We start from the raw sequence: 26,511 nt of genomic DNA, 5'->3' as shown, positions 1-26,511 counted from the left end.
GTGTGTGTGTGTGTGTGTGTGTGTGTGTGTGTGTGTGTGTGTGTGTGTGTGTGTGTGTGTGTGTGTGTGTGTGTGTGTGTGTGTGTGTGTGTAGAAATCACAAAAAGCGGAGCTTTCAACAATTCAGCATTTTCGCAGTTCTGAGTCTAGTTGTAAGTGGTGCGTTGCAAACACCGAGATACATCGGGAAACATTTGGCAGGAAATTCCACCAAATCTCTAATACTAAAATATCGAACATAGTCTGTACATTATCATACATATTCGCACAAATTACAATCTACGACACGGACAGCTGCGCGAATAATATGGTATTTCCGTGATAAACAGCTAAAAAAGAAAGGACTCAATTTCTTTTACAATACTAAAGACGTGACAGAGAAAGAAAACGTGTGAAGGAATAGATTTTTTTTCTCACCTTTTTACTTTTTCGAAAATTTATAACAGGATTTAGAAATATCTTTATATTAATTTTATTCTTTCTCTCTCTCTATTTGGAGAAACGATACGCGCGTTCGTTTAAACGTGTTCAACATTTATGGGACAAGCGACACGTGTTCTTTTTTCCTATCGTGAAATGTGGGATATTATCACGGATGTTCGCGATGTTGCTGCAGGTTGTGCAACTCGTATGCGAGATGACAGCACTCGGAGTCACTCCATCGATGATGATCGCGGATCTTGTCGCCATTCGGTCCCGACGCATCGGACATCTGAGAGAAAAAGATATTCGTTCAACAGAGAATCATTTTTGGGAAAATAGAAATATATATTTGTAGTTACCTCTTTCTTGAAGAAAAAAAATTAGACATCTATTCATGCGAATTTCGAAAGCGATTAATTAATAAATAAATATCCTTTTAAGGCTACATTCCTAAAACGTCCTCTCTGACGAAAATTTTATTCGATATAAAGTAGTATTCATTACAATGTATTATAATGCATATTTTAAGTAAAATTTTTTTTCAGAGAGGACGTTTTGGAATGTAAGCTTAAAGATTACTATTGTTTTTCATGTCAAATATATTTTTTAGTATATTATTTAGAATAATTATTAATCTAATATTATTTAAAATAATTATTAAGAAAAAAGTATTGCATAATGTTCAAATCGTGTTTTATTTATTTTTACTTAATCTTATATTAAATATGATTTTAAGAGAAAATAAAATACATAAAAATAACAGATAGAATTGATATTAAATTCTTACAAAATATATTGACGCTTCCTGTATATTAAATTAACTAGAATTAATTTACAATTGTATACGATTTTATTATATTTTTATTGATTGTATTTATTTAAAAACATAATTGATGGATTGATTGCCATAATTACAAATAAAAAAATATGTAAATATTTTTTATATTTTCCTAGATATTTGCATTTTCGAGATTGGTTTTTTGTCTGAATTCTTTGTTCATATTTATTCCACGGATGATATTAAATTTTAGAACGCAATGAGAAAAAAAGAGCAACACACTTTATCGGCAACTGGATTATACCGAGATTATGCTGTACTCACGAATACTCGGGCAAAATGATGATACTCACCGAGCAAAAGGAAAGCAGTGATTGATGTGTGCACTTGCTGCACAGAGGCGATGTATGATGAGCGTGATGATCCTGTGTTGTCGGCTGCGTCGGCGACTGGCCATTACCGGCGATCTCTAGATAGCCCCGGCTGCTCGCTAAACTACCTCCTCTCGTTCCAACATCTGCAAAATTACATGCGAGTCGTGTACGCTGCACAACGCAACCCAGAGAGATTTCGTGCATTCGAGAACGCTCCTCTTTACAGCAACGGTATCGACCAGTTTCTCTGACATCGAATTTAGTCACTTTGAGGGTGCCAAACCGTCGCGATGCATTTGAATTCTCTTACAATGTATCGCGTTATATTACTTTCAGTACAGCTGTGAAATATTTCCATCTTAAAGCGACCAAAAGAAAGAATCATTTATTATTTAAAAAGTCATATTACATTAAATAAGATTAAGTTTCAAATTATATTTCACTTCAATCTTTGAAAGAGAAGCTCATTTAAATAATTTTAAAAATATTTGGCGTAAAAGTTTTAATTAATGCAGCTCGTATTTTAATCATCTGTTAAAGGGAATCAGAATTAAACATTTAAACAATAAGAGTGACTTTGATCAAACTCAAAACTAAACTAATTTAATCGGTGATTTATCAAGTAATACCTCTTCCAGCAAACAAGACTGGCGTTATTTGTCGTCATTTTAACATAAAACGACATCTTTAATGTTGACAAATGATGACAAATAATGTCAACTTGTTTATTAGAATGCTATTTTCTTGACATAAATAAAGTTTTTCATTTTATTTGATGTACGAAGAGAAAAATCGGGAATAATAAATTTTATTTAAAAATTTGATTAGATTCCAAATCGCCTCGATTGAATCAATTGTTAACTTTAGATTAACTAATCTCAATTTAATTTATAGTTCATTTTTTTTTAATTCTTAGAACTAGAAAATAATGAAGAGAATTAGTTAAATCAAAATTGAAATTAAATTACATTGATACACTGTAAAAAATAAAATGTTAATTTTAACTCAAAGACATTGAGTGGATTTTCTGAGACAAAAATGTTAACATTAACACAAAAATGTTAATTTTAACGTTTTTGCATGTCTCAGAAAATCCACTCAATGTTTTTGAATTAAAATTAACATTTTATTTTTTATAGTGTAAAAACGGACAATTAATTATGTAAATTAATCGGAGTTTGATCAAAGTTGTTACACTACTTAAAAAAGAGACACATAGAGGGACACGACGTTTCGTAGGATTTAAGGGGACACCTTGTGTACTCGCCATCGAGTGAGTGGATCGACGAATAGCGCGATCCTGGTAAAGACAAGAGGGTGTCTTCCAGCGCGACTTCCACCACCTGGCCTTTCTTGAATGCCGACGACCACCTGATTTCGAGACGTTGTTGCAACTGCACGTACTAACTGAATGCGTCGACGCTCTCTGGCCCCATCGAATTCCACGTAGACGTGTCCATTTGATGCCACGAAGTGTTCTCGATACCTCAGCTCTCACCTCGCCGTTTAGGAAGCAATACAGCACCGCCACAAAAAAGCCCTTCCGGGAACACAGAGATAATACTCCAATCGCCCTTTTGCTTGTCGATTTTAATTCTCAGCCTGGATCTTTTTCTCGAACGCAAATCTTCAGAAAACTAGTATTTTTCATATAAATTGTAAAGAGATGTGGAACAAATATTTTTTATTTAATTATTTTATTTTAATATCTCAAAAATATCCATTTATTTCCTTTTTCTTTTGATAATCGTTTTCGACTGTTTATTAAATTTCTATCTCATTCATTTAAAAATAAATGAATATTAAGAGAAAAAATGTAATAAAATTCAATTAAGAATAATCGTCTGGAAATAAAAAAGAAAGTAAAAGCGATAGAGAAAAAGAAAGAAAGAGAATACAATAACAGTTCTCTAAAAAATTTTAAATTCCATTATCTGAATGACCGTTTAAATGTTTCCCTGATCAAAGTACCTATAAAGATATAAATCAAGGAAGTAGCTTTCCAGGATAAATCTAATTATGTAATTTAATTGTTCGAATTTTGTGGATTAATTAGCTCAGTTTTTGCACAACATCGTCCAACTTTGTTGTTTAATAAGATAATGCATTATTTATGATAATGCAGTCGAGTGCTCAATTTCTTGTGTAACAACTGTAAGGCAGTTTGGCGTCCAGTAAAGTAGATTAGTGTTATTAATAATTGCGCGTTACCTGGAAAGATGCGAACAGCTGGTCGCAGACGAGCCACACAACCTCTACAGTTTCGTTTACCCCGATGCTGTACGACATGAAGATAAAGAACGCGTAATGAACCCCAAAGAGCGGCACTAGGACCAACGTGCTTCTAGCCCATCGCCTAATAATCATTTTAGACATATGTATATTTATATAGTCAATTGTCTAAAATAATTTTTAAGTACGTATTATTTTATTAAAAATTTCACCGAAAAGAAATAATATTTTATGGTATACTTATATCAGAGCAAAGTAGATCATCTTCTACAGAGCTTACTTATATCTTTCCGTTTCCTCTGACATGGTAGATTTGAGTTTCACTAGCAGTACTCTCACGATGTTGATGAAGAGCACAAAATTTATCTAACGTAGCCAAGGAAGAGCAATGGATTAATGTACGACTGAATTAATTACTAGCTCAACGAAGCATTCGCGAGGTTCTTACCAAAATAGAGAGCATCGTGGGTACCCGTATGAAAAGGAACAAGAGAGGCTTCTCGTTGGTTGTCCAGCAATATGTATCTTGGAATATGATCCTCGTAACTACCCAAGGTAAGATAAATACGGCTGGCAAACCTGTAAGACAAAGTTGGGACGATTAAATTTATCAAATGAGCTCTATTACGCTTATCAATAATAAGTTTTTCTAAGGAGAAATAATACATAATTTAGTAGAAAGTTTTCTGGCGGTCCGCTGAAGTTTGTAATTATAGAAAAAGATATAAATATGTTTTTTTTTAAGATGAAAATAAGGGACGCATATTTTTTTTATACGTGCCTTATCGCACTTTTAATGGACAAAGCATTTTTTACAAAAAAATTGAATTTTTTTTTGAAACGAATATTGTTAAAACTGAGATAGAAAAAAATATTTGAAATAAACGTTAAATGATTTTAAGAGTATTTAATATAATTATAAAAAAAAACTTATATTTTTATTTTTTTAAAAATAAAAACTATTTATATAAAATTTTATAAATCATTATTATAAAATACTTTTGAATTCAACTTTTATTTCAAATATTTTTTCTATCTCTTTCAATGATATTCGCTTTGAAAGAGAAAAAACCGATTTTTCTCTAAAGGGTGTTTTAATTCTTAAAAGAGCAATAAAGCATATATGTATAAAAAATACGTATCTCTTATTATTATAAAACACATATCACTCATAACATATTAAAAGATTATTACAATTGGATGAAGATATTTGAGTCCTTTTTTTTTTTAGAAAAATATGCTTGAAATAATTGAGATACAAATGCTGTGCGAAAAAAATAGATAGGAAAAATATAATTTGCAATTAAGTTAGCAAATGATATTATAATAATTTGTGAGCAAAAATTCATAATATATTTAATATTTAATTAAAAATAAAAAGAACTACATTTTAACAAGCCGTTTTTATCGAATATTTCTTAAATTTTACGCACTTGGATCGGGATAAAAATCATTATTCCAATATGGTATTCCTAATTTTTTACCGTGATCGGAAATTTAGTCTAAATCGGAAGGGCAAATTGAGTCAAGAGTCAAGAGGATAATATTTTTTTTTAGATAGAATTAAAATTTGTTGGACGAGTTCAGCTACAATTTTGATAAAATTATAAAGCAAGTTGAACGAAAATTAGAAATAAAATAGGAAAGTAATACATAATATAGGTAAAAAAAGTATGTATAATAAAAAATATTTGAAATTGAAATTATGTTATTACTGTTGTTCAGATAACTTTTTATATTACATAACATTCGATGATTTTCACAACCAATGTAATATGTTTTATATAGAGAATCGTCGTGATTTTCGAGTACTTTTGAGAATTTCTGCAAATTGAAGGATTTTACATATCCCTCCAAGGAACTTTTTATTGCTGTCGAAGACGGTCAAAATAAATAAAAAAAACATCGGCATATAGCAAATTTATGTTTTCTTTCTTTTTTATTTCACTTTATGATTTCCACATTAGCAAAATTTTTAATTTATTTTTTAATTATTAAATGTGTTAAATAGTATAGCAATAAAAAACTGATTGCAATTCAATCAGCCACATCGGAAACAAATTTTATCAAATACTTGCTACAAATTATTTAAATAATTAAATAATAAGAACGATTTATTGATTCATCTTGATAAATACAAAGCCTTGATAATTAAAAATCTTAGATTAAATTCTTAATAAAGAAGTATCGATAAAAAGTTTGCTTTTTTAAATTCGTTTAAAAATATTTTATCATAGTTTCTTAATACGTACATAATTAATACATCAAAAATTTTAAAGATAATAAAATACTTAGTTAAAAATTAAAAAGCACAAAATAAATTAGAACTAATGTAGAACGTAAAATAAGATAACAATGTAGGAGTACAACTAATGTGATTGGAATCTCGTAAATCCTTCTAAGATTAACGATGACTCCTAAGAATAATCCTATTACTTACCCCATCCGAAAATGACGTAGCCTACAATGCTGGAGTTGGCGTCAGTGAAGAGCGCCAGGAAGACCAGATTGTGCAGATATACACCCTCCATCAAGATCCAAGAGTAGTTTGCTAGGATGAAGTACTGCCACAGACTGGTGAATGTCTTGCATTGCCAATTGCTTTCCTTCTCATCGAGTAGCCAGTAACCCTCGGTGACTTTGATTACAGCATCTGCCACTCCGAGGCCGGACACGAAAAGCATGTCCTTCAGTAGCGCCATGAACGCTCGCATCACGAACGAGACGAACAGGTGCATGTGCAATATATTCCGAGGGCATCGTAATTTCCTACGTCCGATGGGAGACAAACTTGAACGTGGCAACGCGAATTACGTTTCGATTAGGAGGTGCGAGATTTTATGCGGCGCCATGAGACACGATCCGACTTTGTAATGAAAGCAATCGTGTTCGATGAGAAGATCTTGGTGATCCTTAAGGTTTGAGATTTTATATCAGCGTAAACAAACGTTAAAATTTATTGCTCTTTCAGGGGCAGCCCCAAAGTTAACTTTTTATTTTACAACGTATACTTTTTATTTTACACGGTATATTGAAAATATAAGAAAAATATGTGAATACAAAGGTATGTGATAAAACGCTTTGTCGCCTTGAAAGACGACTAATAATAATTTCTTTAAATAAAAAATTATGTTTAAAAAAATTAAAAGATGCTAAAAACGAGGCGCCTTGTTTTTCAATTATGCATTAAAATTATATTTATATGAATATACTTACTTGATGGTGGCCAAAATGCAAAACGCAATGATGAGAGTAAACAACGAGATTGAATAGCCCAGTTTTGAGATGATCTTCACAACCGGTAAGAATTTCTATAACATAAAATTGCGCAAATGAATAACAATCAATTATCAATTATACCATTTATTATATCATAAATTTAACGATTAATTAATAAGACGACGACACATACATTCGTGATTAATTATAAAATGATTATAGTTTAAACAAATTTTAAATATTTAAAATTAGAGTAAATTTTAAAAAATTGTTATCAATTAAAAATACGAATAGTTTTTAAAGTTGACATTCAATTATTAAATCAACTTTTTGCGTATAAGTAGTAATTTCAAGAGACTTTTCCTAATTAATTTATTGTATTGGCCGTAATTTGATCAAAGCTTCCTAAAACAATATGTTACCATATGATATCTACGAGAAAAGTAAATTATAAAAGTTTAAAATTGGGTTTAATTTATAGCTGTCGTAAATCATTTTCTACAATACAAATTTCTACTGTATGTATGTATTATACATTGAAGGCATTTCTCTTGTCTCATTGTATATTCCCTTTCATGCTGTAATGCTAACTTTATGATCCTCAAGAAGATCACTTGCTATTATGTTATTCCATCCCTGCTTTACGAAAATTCCTCTATAGTTGTCATTCTATCATATATTCACACATTAAGTAAGGTGCTTTCATCGTGTGTGTTCACATTAAATTATGGTAAAATTTGTATTAAATTTGTATTAAGGCTGTCAATTTGTTCCAAGTGAATTAATTATTTAATCCTTTGAATTACGTAGCAATTTTAGTAAGCGTTTCTAAAATTTTGACTGGAAATTATTCAGACTGTAAATTATTTTCTACACTATTTTTAAATACTAATCGTTACAAATTAAAGAATTGACAAAAAGACGGATAGATGCGACTATTGAACAAACAGGACATCTATCATGGAACAAGTCGAAATAAATTCGGATCGAAATTATTCAATTATTCCCTAGATTTCTATTATGTTTTCTGGAGAAAACGGAATAATTCCGATCAAAATTTATTCCGACTTGTTTCATATGATAAGTTATACCTATGCATTTCAATTTTTTTAAAAATTGGCTTCTCAATTATAATATTACGCGGTATGTGCAAATGCCACTTGATCTTAAAAATTAAGCACAAAAGTCTTGCTAGAAAATTGTCTTCACTATTTTCCGCCTGACCTCTTTGATAACATCATTACAACGTAACTATTGGCTCATTTGCTCGCCCGCTTGGTTCATTATCGTCCAAGTCTGGAAATTAACCTCCGAGTAACGTCTTGGAGTTCTCGTGAACAGTGCAAAGCGTCACAACGCATCCCCCTCCCGTTGGGCAGAACGTCGTTTATAGCTCTCATTTCCTCGTGAGTAGAATAACTGACGTCATGTCGCTGTGTGATTCCGATCGATTCTTTCATCTCTGCTGTTTTCGCATGACGATGCCGCCAAAACTCGGGGGAAGGTTTTATTGTCCCAAATTCATTTGTCCTCGTCTACATTTTTATCGCGACGAATAATTTATTGTTATTGTTCTTTATTTCTTTACCTTAATAAGAGTAGCGTTGTTCGTTTGTACATTCGACATGTTCATCAGGACGGTGACTAGCGGCTCTCGGTAGCATTGGCTAAAGTTGGTCCAGACGCTGCGAGTTTTGGCGTTAAAGTACCATTCGCCGTTCAGCATGCATTGCTTCGAAGCGAATGCCTGAAAGACGCACTGCCTATTGTCTACGCATTCTTCCATCGATTAGACAATAATTATTTCTTTAGAAAATTACTTGATACTCGCGCGATTTTCTTAAGAAAAATAATTAAAATTATATTACTTCTTTCTCTCTTTATCTATGAGATGGCATACTGCACTCTAAGAGAAAAAAAAATAGTTCTGCACGGAAAGAATGATTTTGCTGAATTATCTAAACAGTTAGTTACACACAGGTCTAAAAATAATTATGTTTGAACTAAAAATAATTTTGTAGGAAAATCTATGAACAATGATGTGTAAAATGTTTTTATAATTTAATAGTAATAAATTTTAACGTCCTATATATTAATTATTTTGATAGTCCAGCAAAGTTACTTTTAAATATACCATATATCTAGTTAAAACTTTAGATATTTCAAAACCATTTTTTTTGTGCGATAATTATAAATTAACAACTCTAAATTTAAATACCTACAACTAGTTTTAAAAAGTAATAAGAATTAAAGTACAAGATAGTTATTTTATAGTGATGTATTATATTATATTATATATTATATATACATATTTTTATAATATTCAGTATTACTTTTTAAAATTCTTATTACTTTGTAAAACTACGAGTTGCAGTTAAATTTTAGTTGTGAATTTATTGTTGACAGAACTATTTTCTTTTCTCTCAATAGAACAGAAAGTTTCAAATTACATTTCAAATCAATTTTGTTTGAGATAGAATCTTATAACACGTGAATCATCTGTAAAAATATTCAAACGCGAGCAAGAAAGTCATACAATGGGATGACTTATCGAAATTCTGCCTGAGAAAGAATGGAATTCGAATTCGTCGAGAAGTCGTTCGGACACGTCGCTAAAATGTGTGGGAGACATTTCAATCATGGATTTAAAGAATGGATTTTATCGTCAATTTGCGAGAATCTTACGTCAAAGAACGACGTTATTAGATCGGAAAATTAATCTAATTGAGTTTCTCGTGGGTTTAAATGAATCTTGATATTAATTCGTTCTGGTAGCGTTATTCTATTGAATAAAATTTCACCGTTCGAAGCGAGCGCGAAATAATTCCCGGAGAATCTAATATACATGGATCAATTCAGTTACATTTTTTACATGATCTTGATTACATACGCGAGCATCGAAACCCATGATGTAAGAGGCGCACTGCTGAATGGCTAGTTGTCCAGGTGCCGTCGAATTCCAACATAGTATCCCGTCCCAAATCTCGGGACACCAGCCTGAGGAGATCACATCAAAATATTAGCACCAAACTAATAAAGCTATCTGCAGCAGCAAAGTAATTATTTGTTTTTTATACTGAAAAAAACTAAATTTTAATAAATGTTTATTTAAATAATTCTAAGTAAATATTTACTAAATATAAACATATATTTACGTATATTTGATAGAAAAATTATTAATTTAATTTAATTTTTATTTTTGTTGAGTAAATATTTATTTATTGTGAGCAAATTTTTACTTACAATCAGTACTATTTTTTAGCTTTTACTTTTTTGGGGCTTACAGTTCTGTTTGTGACAAATTTTTAATTACAAATGTCAAAAAGATATCACGTAGATATTTTCTACAAAGTCCTTTATGTATCTATACAGCGTTTATATTTATAAACCATATTCAGAAACGTATATATATGAGTACTCATGTCAATTCGCATGGATTTCTGATGGCACGATCTGGGGTAGTTATGGAAATAATGGATTTGGCTCCTCGACGCACAACGAGAGCCGCAATATACAGATCCGATTATACATATATCCCGTTGTATTATAAATATGTGAACGTTACATCTCGAGCGAATCAGCCATTGTCATAAAAGGTGATGAGAATAATACGCGAACGGCCGGGAAATTGTACAGGATATTGTTTGCCGAGAAAAGCGAAGTGCGAAATTCGACGTGGTCCTCCGGAAAGCCTGTCTTTCAGCGTTGACGCAGCTTATAGGAATAGAAATCCATTAGGTCCTGGAGGTCCGCAGGGAATTGCATTTAGTCGTATTTCTATTGTTAGGTATTATGCGTCCATATGGTTCTATATGCGAATGGTACACGGAGAGGCAAGCTTACTTACTCGATGTTATATCGGCACATTCATTGTACGTATAAACTGTAAATTATATTGCCGTCCATGATGTATTTTATCTTGCGTGCCATATACATATAATAATAGCGTTGTTGAAGATGTGAGAGAAAATATTACAATTAAATAATAATAAGAGTAGATATTCATCAATAGATACATTCAAAAAGCGAGAAAGAAAACACATAAGCTTCTTCGAAAGTCGGAAAGCAGTGCTTTCCGATCGGAGCCAAATATTAGCGTTTGAACTAACAAGGTTTGCACTAGCAAACTCGTCAACTTGGGCATAACTTCGTAAAGGTATAAAGCAGCTTGAAACTTAATAATGATGTGTTTCGTTTGTGCCTTCTTTCTGGTACTTTAAAAATGTAACGTAAAATCTTTAAATGCTCTTGAGTATTTTCGCTTTTTCAATATATTTGTAGTCTTGAATCTCTTTCAATATATATATAATAAGCTGTCAAATACAAAATTATATTTCAAGCTAAATAACATTTTAGGAAAGATATATTTAAAATAGTTATTAAAATAATAATTAGAAAATACATGAGACTTTAATTAGTTTAATTAAATCAGAAAATGCAGAAAGTTATCAAATTTTTTATCTTTCATTATTTACAAAAAGCTATATGTATAATTTTAATTATAGTAAAAAATTAACAAAATCACTTTTGAGAATTTAAATGACATTTAATAATATTTCTTTATTTTTGAAATGCTTGTAAATTAAATAAAAAATTTAAAATTTAAATTTGAACTTATATCCTTTCTGCACCCCAAAAAATAAAAAATTTTATAGTACGCTATTACAGATATTTTATTTATTTTAAATTATATCATTCTTTATATATGATGATGATTCCTTTTATTTCCTCATGTGGAACATAGGACGTCTACAGGCCTCTTCCACTTTTGTCCAAGATCTATATTCGTTTCTCGAATCAATTTTTTTTCGGATTTGTGGGTGATTGATCCACAGAATCCTACCTCATTGTCAATCAGATATTAGAAACAAATATCTACTGATGTATATTGACGTATAGGACCTATAATTTAATGCCGAATCCGAACGGCGCTGATAATCATAGATATTTTGATCACCAGGTGGAGCCATTTTTTTGGCTCATTAAACGCGAAAAATTGCGTTTGGGCGCACGTGGGACTGAACTCGGGTCTATAGATCGCGAGTCAATCGCACCGAGCGGTGAGCCACTCGACGCCATATTCTTTATATACATATATTACACAATAATTATGTCTCTTTATATTAAATAAAATGAGATTACACAAACAATTTCAAAAACAATTTCAAAAATACTGTAATTAAAATTCTGACTATTACAATATTTCTCCTTGTTTTAAGGCCGTTGGCCATTCAAAAATTTCATTAAAAAAGCTTTTACATTCTCTCTCTCTCTCTCTCTCTGATAAGCATTCCATTTTCAAACCTTGAATCTTGCAAATCCTAGACTCGTACCCTTTCTGTACTTATTACATTTTTCACGTTTAGCTTAGATTTCCTTAGAAGTCTGAAAATGTGTTATTTATAATGAAAATATAGGTATCTATCCACTTTAAGACCAACAAGAAAAAATTAAGCTTATTTAAACAAAATTAGATTTGTTCTTTTTCTACATTCATCGATTTTTTGGTTTATTACGGAAGTCGCATTTACGATTTGAGTATTTCATAAATTATGTATAAAAATAAAATTAAAACGAAATATATTTAAAAACTATAGAGAAATTCACGAGATTTCATGTAACGTATATTAAAATTAATAAAACAAGTTCATGGTTCAACATGTTTAAAACCTGGGCAAAGTAATAATTATGCATAAATTTTGCACAATGGTAAAACTAAATTATGTATAACATAAAGTGATAGAATTATGAAAGATATTTCTAACTTCGTATAATCGTGAACTGTATAATTGATATCGTAAGTCTTTATTCTTTCAAGGTGTGTTTAAATGTTTTGCATCTTATATAATGATTGTAAAGAATAAAATTTACCAAAGTACTTTGCTATTATCTTCATTTTAACTTTGATTAATCCCGAGTTAAAGCGTTCCTCTCCTTTGAATGGACCGAACTGTGAAATGGATGGCTTTTGAAGGGTCTCTGTGAATGTGTTTAATTATATTCCATCTTAATAACTTAAAGGATTTACGTACAACGACTCAAGTTTGATAAAACAATTTAATCATCAATGGGATTTATCGTGTTAAGCAACTCTGTTGTGTAACTTCCTTTTGTAAGGCGGTACAATAAATGAAACTCACGAAACTCTCGCCTGGATTTACAATGCCGCTTGTGTAATTAATGGTGGCACGCTAGCTTTGCGTTTGATTTCAAGCTGCTGAACGGGCCAGCATCGCGATGCGAGATTAATTGCGACGTTAATTGCTCCAGAGACATTCTATAGATACTGTTTACTCACGCGCGTGTGTACACGCGCAGAAACGCGAAACGTGTGCTGCGACACGTGCGAGAGCGCGCGGTTAACATTAGTCCGTGCATCGTGTGCGTCCGGTGTATCATCTTTCGATCTTCCCGTGGTGTATTATGCAAGTTTATAACCTGTTGATTTTCAATTGTTTACTGTCGCCAATGCCGATTATCGGAGTTGCGCGATACTTTCAAAAAGCACCGCAAATTATTTCGCTTTCCTCTGCGCGAAATTATTTCGTGCAGAAGCACAAAGAATTATCTTGTAATCTGAATTCTCTCTCTCGTTGTATACGCGATAAAAATAGAAAAATAAAAAAATCTCCAATTTTCGGAGTCGTCGTTATGTAATAAGTGTTCAAATAATGCCAATATAAAGCAAGTGGTAACAATATTTAAATAAACTCGCCAAGTAACTAAAAAAAAATATATATATATATACATATTATATTATTATGTATACCGCTTCTAAATAGTGGAGAAATTAGTGTAATTAATATTTACGATTCTATTACAAATGATAATTATTCATAGTTTATGATCGACCTCGTCACCTTTTCCCACGCGTTGCCAATATAATTAAATGACCCGTACGTTGCCTATTGTATTTATTCAATGACTAATACAGCAATATTAATTAAAACGGATATAACGAGCAATTGTAATTTTCACGTAATATAGAGGTATAGGATTCGAGTAGAACAGGCACGTGAATAGAAGCATTATGAATGATGAATGATGCGAAGCAATCGGCGAGTGAGATTCGCAATAGGCGTCAAATTCGAAATTGTTCGAGCATATATTAAGTCTCACTACTAGACGCGATCTTTTGTAGTGGAAATCATACCGCATGACATATCGGAATCGTTCTCTCGTTTGAAATATCAATAACATTCAACTGATCGCAACGATATTTCTCGTACGTTTCGTTTTTCCAAAATATTATTCTATTCTGCTCACCTGGTTCCAATATATTTCCAACATCGCAACGTTTGGCTTCTAATTCTAATCTGTCGTCCATCAACTTCATTCGGTCGATGACGTCATTCCTCTGAAATGGATTCGATGTAAATATAGATTAATATACATATATGTACATATAATAGAATAATAAGATATATGCGCTACGCGAGAATTTACGCTGTAAAAGTCAGAAAGAGAAACGGAAATAATATTGCAACATACATGAAATATTTATAATATACGTATATCATTGATTCTTTTTATGCATCAGTTTATGAAATGTTTGAAACGTTTCCTAACTCTTTTTTTTCGATACATTTTAGATAGAAAATTCGTTAAATAAAGTCAAGTTAAATAAAACAATTTTGCTTGAAATCGAGGTATGGATATCGCACAAATATTTCGAGTCTCCGTATTTAATTTGCCTATCGGTGCGTATTGAATCGGCATATTGAAATGTGAAAACGCACCGGGAACGTGAAAATGCACGGGACATGCTAACTCGCGTCAGTTTCCACGCGTAAGCGAAAAGCGAAAAGCTCACTCTGAACGAACACCTTTGTGATTTTTAACTCGGTAAAGCCGATATCTTCTGCCGTGCTCGTTTTAATAGTTTTTTTTCTCTCTTTTGTTGCTCCTGTTACGGAATTCGAGAAACGAAAATTCCACAATTCGTTTTCTCATAGCAAGGAAGAAAAATATACGCGCCAAAACTAAACGCTTATCAAATGACAATTTTTTCTCCATTTATTTTTTGAGCTATATGTAACTAACTAAAAGTATTTATCGCACTGTTTCGCGCAAATTTTTACTTCGAAACAAGTTGTGTTGTTTATGAGGAAAACCTTCCCGTCTTTATTAACTTGTAATGCCGTTTTTCGCTTACCTTTTACAGCAAAATTGCTCAGCATTAATTAAATTTTTTCCCCTATCATAGCCCTATAAGCAATTTTTAGAAAGAAGTAGAGTATTAATTAAATTGCGGTAAGTTTAAGTAAAAAAAATGATGGACTTTTTCTCATAGAATAAAACTTTATTACCTTTTATGTTTTCCCCTTCTACTCTCTTACTGTTTAAAAAGTAGATATACACACTTATATTTTGAGGCCAAATAAAAAAATATAGTATATGCAATTAGAGAATAACTGATCGCATTTTTTAACAGAATTTTATTTTGTAACTGTTGGAAGTTTTTTCGCTGATTAAATTATATTTTTAGATTTAGAGGAATAGTCCTATAACGTCAATCAGCGAAGATAACTTTTAACAGTTGCAAATAAATATTCTACTAAACACGATTGATATAAAATTGAAAATATTAATTATTTTTTTACTCTTTGTTATTACTTTAATTCTTTAATGACTTATATAACATTTAGAAATAATATTATAAATGCACGTATTATATCTATATGTTCTATCATGCTATAATATTTACTTTAAGTTTTGTTTCAGTTTTTTCTGAATCATAAGCGTGATTTTGATCACAATCTAAACCCATACATAAATCTAAACTAAAAGAAGTTCCAATTGTGTTATGAATGACAAATTATTGTAAGAAATGATATGTCTCTATATAATTATATATGTCTATAATAAATTAAAAACTATTTCTTGATTAAAATTGACAAATATCAGCATTGTATAAAAAGCTTCTAAAAAAACGTTGCGTTAGTAACAGTTTATTGATTTAAAGAATATTGTGTACCATATATAATATATTTCTCTTTCACTTAAATTTAGTTTAAATAAAGAAGAGATTATAATTTCTGGGATAATATCTATAATAATAAATTATCCTTTAATAATTATTTAAATAAAATTATTTAAAATTATATTATAATAATTTACATATTATACATTTATACATTATTTCGGTATGTTTTATATTTTTGTAAGCTTTAAGCTACCACCAAATTATCTTATATATTTTACTGATCCAATAAAATATCAGAAACATCGCTATGAATACACAAAGCCCTTCTCTGTTTTACATTTATGATACTCGTTCTACTCTCTTTTACCATATTACGTATTTTATATGCTTCTTTTTGTTGTCTCGTCGTCGCCTCGACGACGCAACAATTCTGTCTGACGACATTCCTGATTGTGTTACTAAGGCGGACATTTATATTCAGAAATCCTTATTACATTGATAATTTTTTTTATGACTTTTTAAGATAAAACAAATTTAAGAATTATTGCAACCAACAATCAATAATCGAATCTGTTTGCACAGTAACAAACGTTGATAATAAAGCTGTGAATTAATATGCAAAATGACATGGTTACATACATAAATTATAATCTAAATTGTACAACATTTCCTGTGAATATAATATTTGCAAATAATTTATACATTATAATATCAGCTTATTTGAGATCAAACTTATTAATATTATTATTATTCTCAATTGCAATGAAGCATAATAATAACAGTTTGTTTAAACAAAAGTTGACGTAGGGATGCAGTTACATAGTTGATATCATAAATATATTTATAAAGGTTGATATTACGAACGTCGACGTCTTTCTGAGCAATTTTATGTGGCTCTAGCTTCCATAAAAAAAAAAAAATGGAAAGTGATAAAACACGTAAAAGCGATTTATAGCTATTTGCCGCTATTTCTTTCAAGCACATAACTTGCAGAAATCCAACCGAAAGTCTTCCAAATGGTTTCATAGTTCGCTGCACATTCCTCCGCAAACCATCTTTCCTACTGCGATGGCGAGACGCTAAAATTGTTTATTTTCCCTCCGATTTTCTCTACTACGTTATGTAGCGCATGTCGTACACAGATCTCATAAAATGCGCGCGCAATTATTCTAGGTCACTTACTCGTAATAAACGCCTTGAATAACACGTTGAGAATGCACGGTGTATCTTCCCCTTTTCTTCTCATTGCGGTCTTTGAAATTGTGCGAATTTATTCCCTGCGATAATCGAGGGTAACTTTGGCATAAAACTTTTGGAAAAGTTTCGCAAGACTTTATCATCCGAGAGTGCCGATGTATTTAATAAGTTTTATCATGTATCGCGACGTTTTTGTACACTGAGAAAAAAGTTTACTAAATTTTAATAAATATTTCTTTGAATATAATTCTAGTAAAATATTTAATGAAAACATATTTATTAGACACAAAAACCATTAGTTTTATTTGACTATTATTTTTTAAATTTATTTAAATATTTATTTACCGTAAATGAATATTCTGCAGGAGGATCATTCGAAGGAATATTAATTAAAGTTTATTAAATTTTTTTTAGTATACATAATGTGCATATATGATACGAAACATGATGCATGATTGTTGTTGTTGACAAAAATTGTTCCATCAAAATAAATGTAAAGATAAATAATATACATATATATACTGATATTGACGCAATAAGTAGTAAATTTCGAAAATTTTGTTTCAAAAATGCTAAAAAAGTTATTTAAAAATCTTTTTAAAAATTTATTATTTGTATCTTTTATGTGTATAATATATGCATATCTACAATCCATTCTTTCTTGTGCTTCTTATAATATCAAATTTTTACAAAATTTTTTAAATGTAATAAAAAAAAGTAAAGCTTAATGAAAAATTGATTAAATCTAAATAATAAAACAATTTAGTGCTTTAAAATTTCCTTGAAGAATACTCATTTTACATATTTTGCAGAATATATTCTTATACTTCTCAATAATGCTTTATTTAACAAAGTTGCATTTCTTTCCTATTGCTATGTGTTCTTATTACAAAAAAGTTTCTTCATTTATTACCACACATTCGATGTCATTTTAAAGAAAAGGTTCAATCACAACAAAGACATTTCAAAGTGCGACGATGTCCCGGAAAAGATGCGCTCCTATTCTTACATATAACTTACGAGTGAATGGAAACGCTCGTATATCTTTCCTTAATACATATGACGTAAACGAGGGTCCATATATTGACAAGTGTAGTATACTTCTTGGGTTAGTAAATGAACGGTCATTCAAGGGAAGGTTAACTATCCTATTGGACCAGATTTCGCTTGAGCTCGAACTTGAGCTTTTCCTGCTGAGAGGACACTTGTCAGCGCGAAATCAAGAACGTTTGGAACACACGACAGTCATCAATAACGACGATCGCTGATACTTCGTGGCAGATTCCCGTGAGTGAAATATCGTTCCTCTGACGTTCAATTTAGCTCAGATATTAGTTTTGTATAATCCGTAAATTATATATTATATGTAGTAGATTAATATTGAGAAATCCGATAAGAATTTTATATATAGATAAGAATTATTGAAATTTTAACAAAAGTTACGAGAATATGCTTGAAAAAGCACAAGAAAATTCTCGTAACGTTTTAACGAGAGGGCTTGTTTTAACAAACTCGCGGTGCAAAATATTTTCGCAATATATTGTACAAATTGCACAAAAATTTTTATACCGTGTCACAGCAATTTTCTCAGCGTAGCATAAAGCAATATCTTGTACGAAGCATAACACAAACATCGCGCTATCGCACGTATAACGTCGCGTTTACCTTTAGTCTTTTAAAACAGCAAATGCATTTGATGATTTTGAATTACAGTCTACTATTATACTTTCATTCCAACTTACAAACTAGTTATGAGACTAAACTGCTAAAAGAACAAAGAGAGAGAGAGAGACAAAAGGAGAAATGTTAGTGATATCTTTATCCGAATAAAAGCTTTCCGAGAAAAGAGAAAAAGAAGAGAGAGAGAGAGAGAGAGAAAGAGAGAGAGAGAGAGAGAGAGAGAGAGAGAGAGAGAGAGAGAAGAGAAAAAGATATTGATTAATCGATTGATTGTATCGATGTATTAAAATAAGGGATTACCACAAATTTCTCATCTTAAAATTCCACAAGTTTCCTTAATTTTTAGACAAAATTTCATGACTTTCCTTGATATTTTCAATAATATTATATTTAGAAATTTTTTTGTATAATATTTTGGTCCTCTAATTTGAAAATCGTAAAATATATTTTGTTGAAGGAACAATTTAACATGAGAATGTGAATTATATTATTAATGTTGCTGACGTTGCTTGCATTTGATTATAAAGTTGGGTATTTTAAAATTGCGTAGGTGTGATGTACGCATATTAATTTAAGCTTATTTAAAGCCAAGAATTTTCTTTGATTTTCCCCTATATAATATTCTTGACCATTTTAAATTTTTCTGACACTTTCCTGTTATTTTTAGTTTTAAGACAACCCCATAAAAGTTGGAAAAGGTAGGTCGCTCGGTAACTCTAAATCTCCGCATCGTTGCATTTACCATATTGGAATACTTGGAATGTGTGCCGAGAGCTGCAGTCCGATACGAAATCAGCGCACGGTTCAACTAGAGAGAAGTTTCTCCGTCACAAAATGTCACGAGAAAATTTTGTTGTTACGAAATCGCCGAACCTTTGCTACAAAGTTACACTTTGACCTCGCTGAAAAGCGTTAAGTTTTGCGGGACAGCAAAGGATATTTAAAAGCGCGCCTGGAGCGAACGAATTTCCATACAGGAAACCGCATGCGGGAAAATATGAGGTTTGCGTTCTATCGTAATCGTTATCTAAATGATAGTATTTTATGATTCGCCCCGAGCTTTTACATAAGCACCTATAAGCATTCATGAAGCAGAAGTTACATTCATTACGTATGCAAGACATCGACAAGCTCGGAAGTAATTTGCAGGAGTTGCATTAATGTCGAAAGCATGCTGCAATGATATCAATGATATTAATGCAATCAAAACTATTGTTTCTATTTAGCTTCTGTAAGATTTTCATGTAAGTTTTTAATTTGTCTGGGGAATTTACTTAGCAAGCTTATTACTATATGTACTCAATGAATTTTATAAAGACGCTTGAAAGGAATTTCTGAACAACTCTTCAATTTTTTCCCCTCTTTCGTGTAAAATGAGAATTTAAAATAGCCGCAAAAAAAGATGCAAATATAATATTTTAACAAGTTAAAAAAATTAATATGTATTATTTGCGTTATAGGAATACAGTGATTTTTCTCAACTTTTAAATGTGTATGTCAGAATAAAATAAATCTATATACCGATATTAAATTCATAACTATTTTGACCATTGATGTATATTATATAATAATTTAGAATTGCTGGATCGATAGGCTGAATCTGATATAATATTAACAATATTTACATTGCAAACGAGACGATGCATTATGTTTAACAGGATGCAATTTTTATAACTTTTACATCTTACGGTTAACTCTTAATCGAGGTTAAATTTACATATATCTTATCTCTTTCCAAAATTTTGGAATTAGAAAGAAATAAGGAATAAGTTGAATCTCGGTTTTAAGAATTAATCATGAGTTGTATTGTTAAACTTAATATTATATTTTAGATATTATTTTATGCATATATATATATATAATATGTATAAAAATATATATATACTTTTTATATAACAATTCTGTGTAAAGTGGGTTTGCTTTTGAACAATAATTAAAATAACAGATAAAAAAAATTAAATTCCTTGTAGCACTCTTATTATTAGTGAGTTTCAAACTTCCAATTTTAGAGAATTGAAAAAAGTTAAAAATTTACTCAAATTTTTTTCGATTTTAGTATAAAATAAAATCCACTGAAAAACCTCCTAATTTTGTATTTATTTCCTGTAAAAACCTTTTTATTTTGTTTAGTTAATTCAGAGATTTTTATACAACTGTCAATAATTTGGTCATTTTAGTGTATAATAAAAGCTGGTAAATTTATTAAATAATAAATCTGTTAAATAAATTTTTCAATAAATTTAAAATGTAATGTTTGTTAAAAAATAAAAGACAAAAATCAAATAAAAATCGGTAGATATTCGAAATTAAATAAATTAGATGAGATTGTAATACACTAATATAAAATATTACTCAATAGAAAATTATATACATTATTTTGAAAGAGCTAAACTTAAAAGAGACAAAACGGAGAACAGAATTTTTGGACTATACTTCTCTTAAGTTTTTTTATGTCTCGATAATCCAAGTTATACCAAGTTAAAAGTTTTTAGAATTCTTGCGGCAAAGAGTTTTTCAGAAAACGTAATTAATAGTTGCGCCACGCGAAAGACCATCCGAGAATTCGCCTACAAATAAAACCGCCTGGCCCTTCTGGCATTTTCTACTGCATACTTCAAGAGAAACGTTCGCCGATATTTAGCTTGCGATAAAGCCTCCATCGTATGTATATTTAGCGGATTATCTCTCTGCGAAGATTTAAAGATATCAGTAAAAATATTCAGTAAATGTTCCCGTCTGCTCCATTTCATGTACATCATAAAATTTTATATCAACAAATGAAAAGATCGCATCAGATACTTCATATACAAGATTCCTACCATCAAACAAAAAGACTGTTGCTAAATAAGTTTGTTACTAAATAAGATATTAAGAACCATCTCTTTTAGATTTTCCAATTTTTATTCGTTTTTCTTTAATTCTTTTGTCAGAATCTTTGAAATGTTTCTTATCAGAAGAATTATACGTAATTCTCTTGTTACGGAAAAACGTAGCACTACGAGGGTTCTGTTCTTTGATTATAAAATAATGACGAAATCAATTTTCTGTTATTTAATTCTTCGATTTATTCTTCAATTTTATGTGTGTGTGTGTGTGTGTGTGTGTGTGTGTGTGTGTGTGTGAAATTCGCGATTGTTCCTTTTTTTAACAATAAGAAAGAATGAGTCTTTGGAATTTAATTATTATTGTTTAATTAATACTAATAATGAACAGGACGATTTTATAGATTTATTATTTAATAAAATATTTAAAGAATAATATATAGAAAAAGTTTGAATATAAAGTTAAATATATTATAGACAGTATGTGTATATAAGACATAAAAAATTATATATTCAACATTTTTATTTTGTATCTTCTTTTTGTATTTTTTTGAAATGAATTCTCGAAATTGCAATTCTAAAAAACTTCTAACGCGCCTTAAATATTCACATAATTTAATAAAGCGACAAAATAATATCATACTTTTTCTTGTTTCTAATTAGAAAAGATGAATGTTATTATAGGTGATGAAAAAATTAATAAAGCCATAATTATTCTATAAAGTGTGAATATTATAATTGGAACATGCAATTACTGCGTAACTTGTCATATTACTTACATGTGTTTCCATGGCGGTTTTTCGGATTATTGTCCGTCAAATGAGTTTTCTTCTTACAGCTATGCTACTTCTGACCCTCAGAATAGTCCGTTCTGAAAATATATTACGTATTAATTAATTGTTGATATTATCCAGTATTTTCCAGTATTTTCCAGTATCGTGCAAAGGGAAATTACCGTTTTCCTTTTATATAGCTGGTTATCGTTAATTGTTGCCACTGTTGATTAACATTGTGTCAAGATTTTTAACCATTTTGAGACGATAATTTTTAAACTATCAGTTTTGTTAGAATAGAATGTAATTAATTACTACATAGAATGTAATTAATTATTACATTATGTAGTTAATAAGCTTATATGATAGGAAGCACATGTGATAGATCGTGCGTGCTTTTATTATATGTATAAAGGAATGCTTTGACGTAACTTTAGTCTTCTACGCAAAAACAGGGATCGGCATTTACTATCGAATTTGATATCTACAACAGCGGACTTTAACAATATTTTGATAAAAGCATTTTACATGAAATTAATGGTACCCAACCGATTTAATTAATAAAAATTTACACATTATACAAAAGTAATATTCTTATTAACAAAAATTAATAGAGATGCAATTGAACAATAACAATAATATAAATATTTCTTATAAATTGGTACACTGAAAATATCCATAAAATATATCATCGATGTTTAATCTTATGTTATTAAAATAGATTTATTGTAGAAACTTATTATAAAAATAAAAGTAAAATTTATAGGGCTAATAATTATAGATTTTGTTGTTCTACGAGTAAAACATAAGTTATACAAAAGTTCATTACGAAAGTAATAGTCGTTTAAGTTGATGAACAATCAAATGAAAGCTAATCAACGAAATCTCGTATTGACGATATCTGAAATGGCCTAACACGCCTTTGTTTGTTTTTTAATTAATTATGTATTAGTAGGTCAGACAACCAACACCTCTTTTTCCTTTTATAATACTGCGCCCTTCAGTCTATTATCCATATACGATAATCATTAATCGATCGATCGGAGAACCGAAGCTGACAACAGCCACGGAATTTCGCAACTTGTTCGAGTCATCAAGGATATCGAAGTATCCATTACACTATTACAGGATAGTAGTATCTACTGACGTATCAATTCAGCCTTTGTAGATAATAGACACAAGGTATCGTTCGTGTAAGTTGATGAAAATGGATAAATTAAAAAAAAAAATAAATTTTACGTCATAGATAATCGTCTATTAGGAGATAGTTTCAGTATTAATTTATTGCTAAATTTAATTATAAAATATGTATTAGCAGTACTTGATGGAATGAAGTTAGAAGACGCCATAACACAAATTTTAGAATAACTAAATTAAATGCAAATAGTTTGCCAACTAACGATCGAGATCACAGCCAGATTCGCAAATTTATTTGTGATACGGATTATTTGACATTGTTCGCATATTGCGTCTTTAACTATTTGTATGCATACTAACTTTACATACATTAACACAAGGTTATCAAAAGAGTCATCAATAGTTGATTAAAAGCAGACTAAAAATAATAATCCATTCACGAACAACGGATTGTGGACTTATTACATGTCATATGAACGGGTTAGTGAATTTAAATATCAAGGATATGTCATGCAGCGTCGGCTATACGTTGCATTATCGATTACATATGCCCTCCAAATGGTTATCTCTGTGATACATTGTTAACCGTTACGTCAAATTTGTCAAGCTCGACAGGATCAAATTTATCGGCAGGCCGAGAATGTAACTTCAGCAATAAATCACGGAGTTCATACATAAAGCTTAAATCGCATTAGATCTAATTTACGTTTTCTTGATTACGGCCGCTATATATAAAACATAAAAATTATATATTTAATGTTCTTATTTTATTTTTTGTTTTTCCTTGAAATAAATTCTAGCAGTTGCAAATTAATTCTATAAAATTATGACGCATGTTAAATCATAGAATTTAATTTTATAAAAATTTGTATTGTGCATACATATACATATACTATGCATATTGTGCAGAATATAAATTTTTATGAGGATCATATATGAAGTCTATAACAGTATATTAATGTTTTTTTCATGAATTTTTAAAAACTATCAAAATTTTTTGTATACACATAAATAATATATATAATATAATTAAATTAAAAGTTGCATTGTCTGTTAAAAATTCAAATAGACATATTACGTGCTTCTCACTGTTTAATCGATCGATGCGCATTTCAACGCGATATAATGCACGATTACCATTGAAATAGATCAGCATTGCAATTTCGAGAGTCTTGAGAAGTGTTCGAGTGTCGGATGCATTCGAGTGATATTCTGCGAGAACTCCCAGTTACCCGCGGTAACAAAAATATCCCGCGATATTGAACAATGGCGCATGTATTCGGTTAAATTAAAATAAACGTAATTTGTAAATACAGAACAATGATAAAGTCAACAGTGTGAATGATCAATTTCAAACAATTAAGAAAAAGGCTCTTCCGCCGAGACGACGCTTAGAAAGACAATTATATCATCACGAGAATTATTCATATAGTCTCCTAATGAGCTTAAATTGAGATCTCGCGTTTTCTCACAAACATATATCAAGCAAAAGTAAAAAAAGTTAGATAAAATTACATTTATATACTTTCCTTATTTTACATATGCTTTTACGTAACATTGCAATGGTTTTTTATATATAATGAAAAATGCTTATTATATTATTTAGAATAAAAACACAAAAGATTATTATTTTTTTTAATTACGAGTATCGAAGTATGTTATCTTTATTTATAACGCCAAGTTCTTAACGAAAGATGTCAATTTTCTTTACGAGAAACTTTACAGGTGTGTATTGAATTCTCGGGAATGTCGCTTTCTATAATGAATGTCATAAATTTGTTACTGAGTAATTTCGCGAAGTAAATATAAAGGAGTGGAAGAAATGGTAGGTATAAGCGAAATAGCATCTGCATAATTAAATATTGCAGTTTGAGAGAGATATATTAGAATGTACAAAATATATGGAAATCTCTCTGTCGGCACATTGAAGATACTTACACGTTTAAATAAATATAAAGGAGATATTAACTTTATGGTATCATAATATTTTTCGCGTCACTTTGGGTTACAAGTTTCTGAGCCGAAATTCCGATTTAAAGATTAGGCAATAGGTTAAAGATACCTTTAGCTCATCTCAATCACATCTCGTATTCTTCTGTCCTATTTCAAACGAAATACTTAGTATTTCGCCGCCCTGTACTTTATTTAATTTGCGTGAAAATGTCAGTTCCTCCCGTGATAAAATTCCCTTCCTTTGACGACAAAGACAAGAAGCCGCAGTTTAACATAATCTTTTTAGTTCTCAAACATACGTGTCAATTTGATACTGGATAATGAATGTCTATTACCGATATTCTTGTAATTGGAAAAATATTTTATATAAAACAATTCAAAAATTTAATATTGATACATGATCATTAATATAAAGATATATTACACAAAGATAATAAAAAATGTACTTTCAAAAATTATGCAAGATGAAAAAAGCAATTATAAAGAAGAATTTCTAGATTACGTTACAGATACATGTAACATAAGAGTTTCCAGATAACGTTGTATACATATAACAACAATGTATACATATATTCACATTAGTTGAGAGATTCAGCTTATCAGAAAACGAGACGAACGTATTCCATTGTAATCTGCTTTTGTGGTTCGCTAGTTCGGACGCAATATAGGGAAAATATCGCTGTCAACTGATATAGGAGTAATAAGAGGACGCATTGCAATATCGAAAGGCTCGAATATTCAGAATAAAAGTTACGTAGAAATTTTATTAAAATTTTAACACAAGAGAAAAAATAATAATGCAAATAAAGAACTTGCACTAGTTTGGAAATAAAGCTATCTTCTTTTTGCGTCGATGAACTGAAATTCCAATTTAAAAACATATTTTTATCGATTGGTAAAATTAAGAAGATTTGGACAAATCACAATTCTATTCTGAAATGATATCTTCCATACTGTTAAAAACTTGTTATTAATTACTGATAAGAAATATGAGAAA

The 26,511-nt window shown here is 30.2% G+C and overlaps 1 protein-coding gene across 1 annotated transcript; it reads right to left on the bottom strand.

The window, feature by feature from the left end:
• Positions 1-498: 498 nt before the first annotated feature.
• On the bottom strand, positions 499-22,442 carry LOC108771420 (secretin receptor). Its single transcript, XM_018536700.1, has 12 exons — positions 22,431-22,442; positions 14,293-14,383; positions 9,917-10,023; positions 8,615-8,773; positions 7,024-7,118; positions 6,248-6,597; positions 4,256-4,386; positions 4,088-4,173; positions 3,787-3,931; positions 2,830-3,115; positions 1,555-1,718; positions 499-712 (listed from the first exon to the last, which is right to left on the bottom strand). Exons 1-12 carry the CDS (start codon positions 22,440-22,442, stop codon positions 590-592), a joined length of 1,749 nt encoding a protein of 582 aa, XP_018392202.1. The 3' UTR covers positions 499-589.
• Between the last annotated feature and the right edge of the window lie 4,069 nt (positions 22,443-26,511).

The sequence above is a fragment of the Cyphomyrmex costatus genome, unplaced genomic scaffold, assembly GCF_001594065.2.
Source record: "Cyphomyrmex costatus isolate MS0001 unplaced genomic scaffold, Ccosl1.0 scaffold158, whole genome shotgun sequence".
In the NCBI taxonomy this organism is placed as follows: Eukaryota; Metazoa; Arthropoda; class Insecta; order Hymenoptera; family Formicidae; genus Cyphomyrmex; species Cyphomyrmex costatus.
The sequence above is the reverse complement of the archived record's forward strand: the minus strand, read 5'-3'. Positions and strand labels throughout refer to the sequence as shown.

What these genes read in the sequence shown, in the direction of transcription:
- LOC108771420 (XM_018536700.1), bottom strand. An exon ending in TCATGGGTTTCGATGCTCGC is followed by an intron (nt 8,774 to 9,916) that starts GTATGTAATCAA and finishes TGCGTCTTTCAG; the next exon opens with GCATTCGCTTCGAAGCAATG. An exon ending in AGCTGTTCGCATCTTTCCAG is followed by an intron (nt 3,116 to 3,786) that starts GTAACGCGCAAT and finishes TGTTCCCGGAAG; the next exon opens with GGCTTTTTTGTGGCGGTGCT.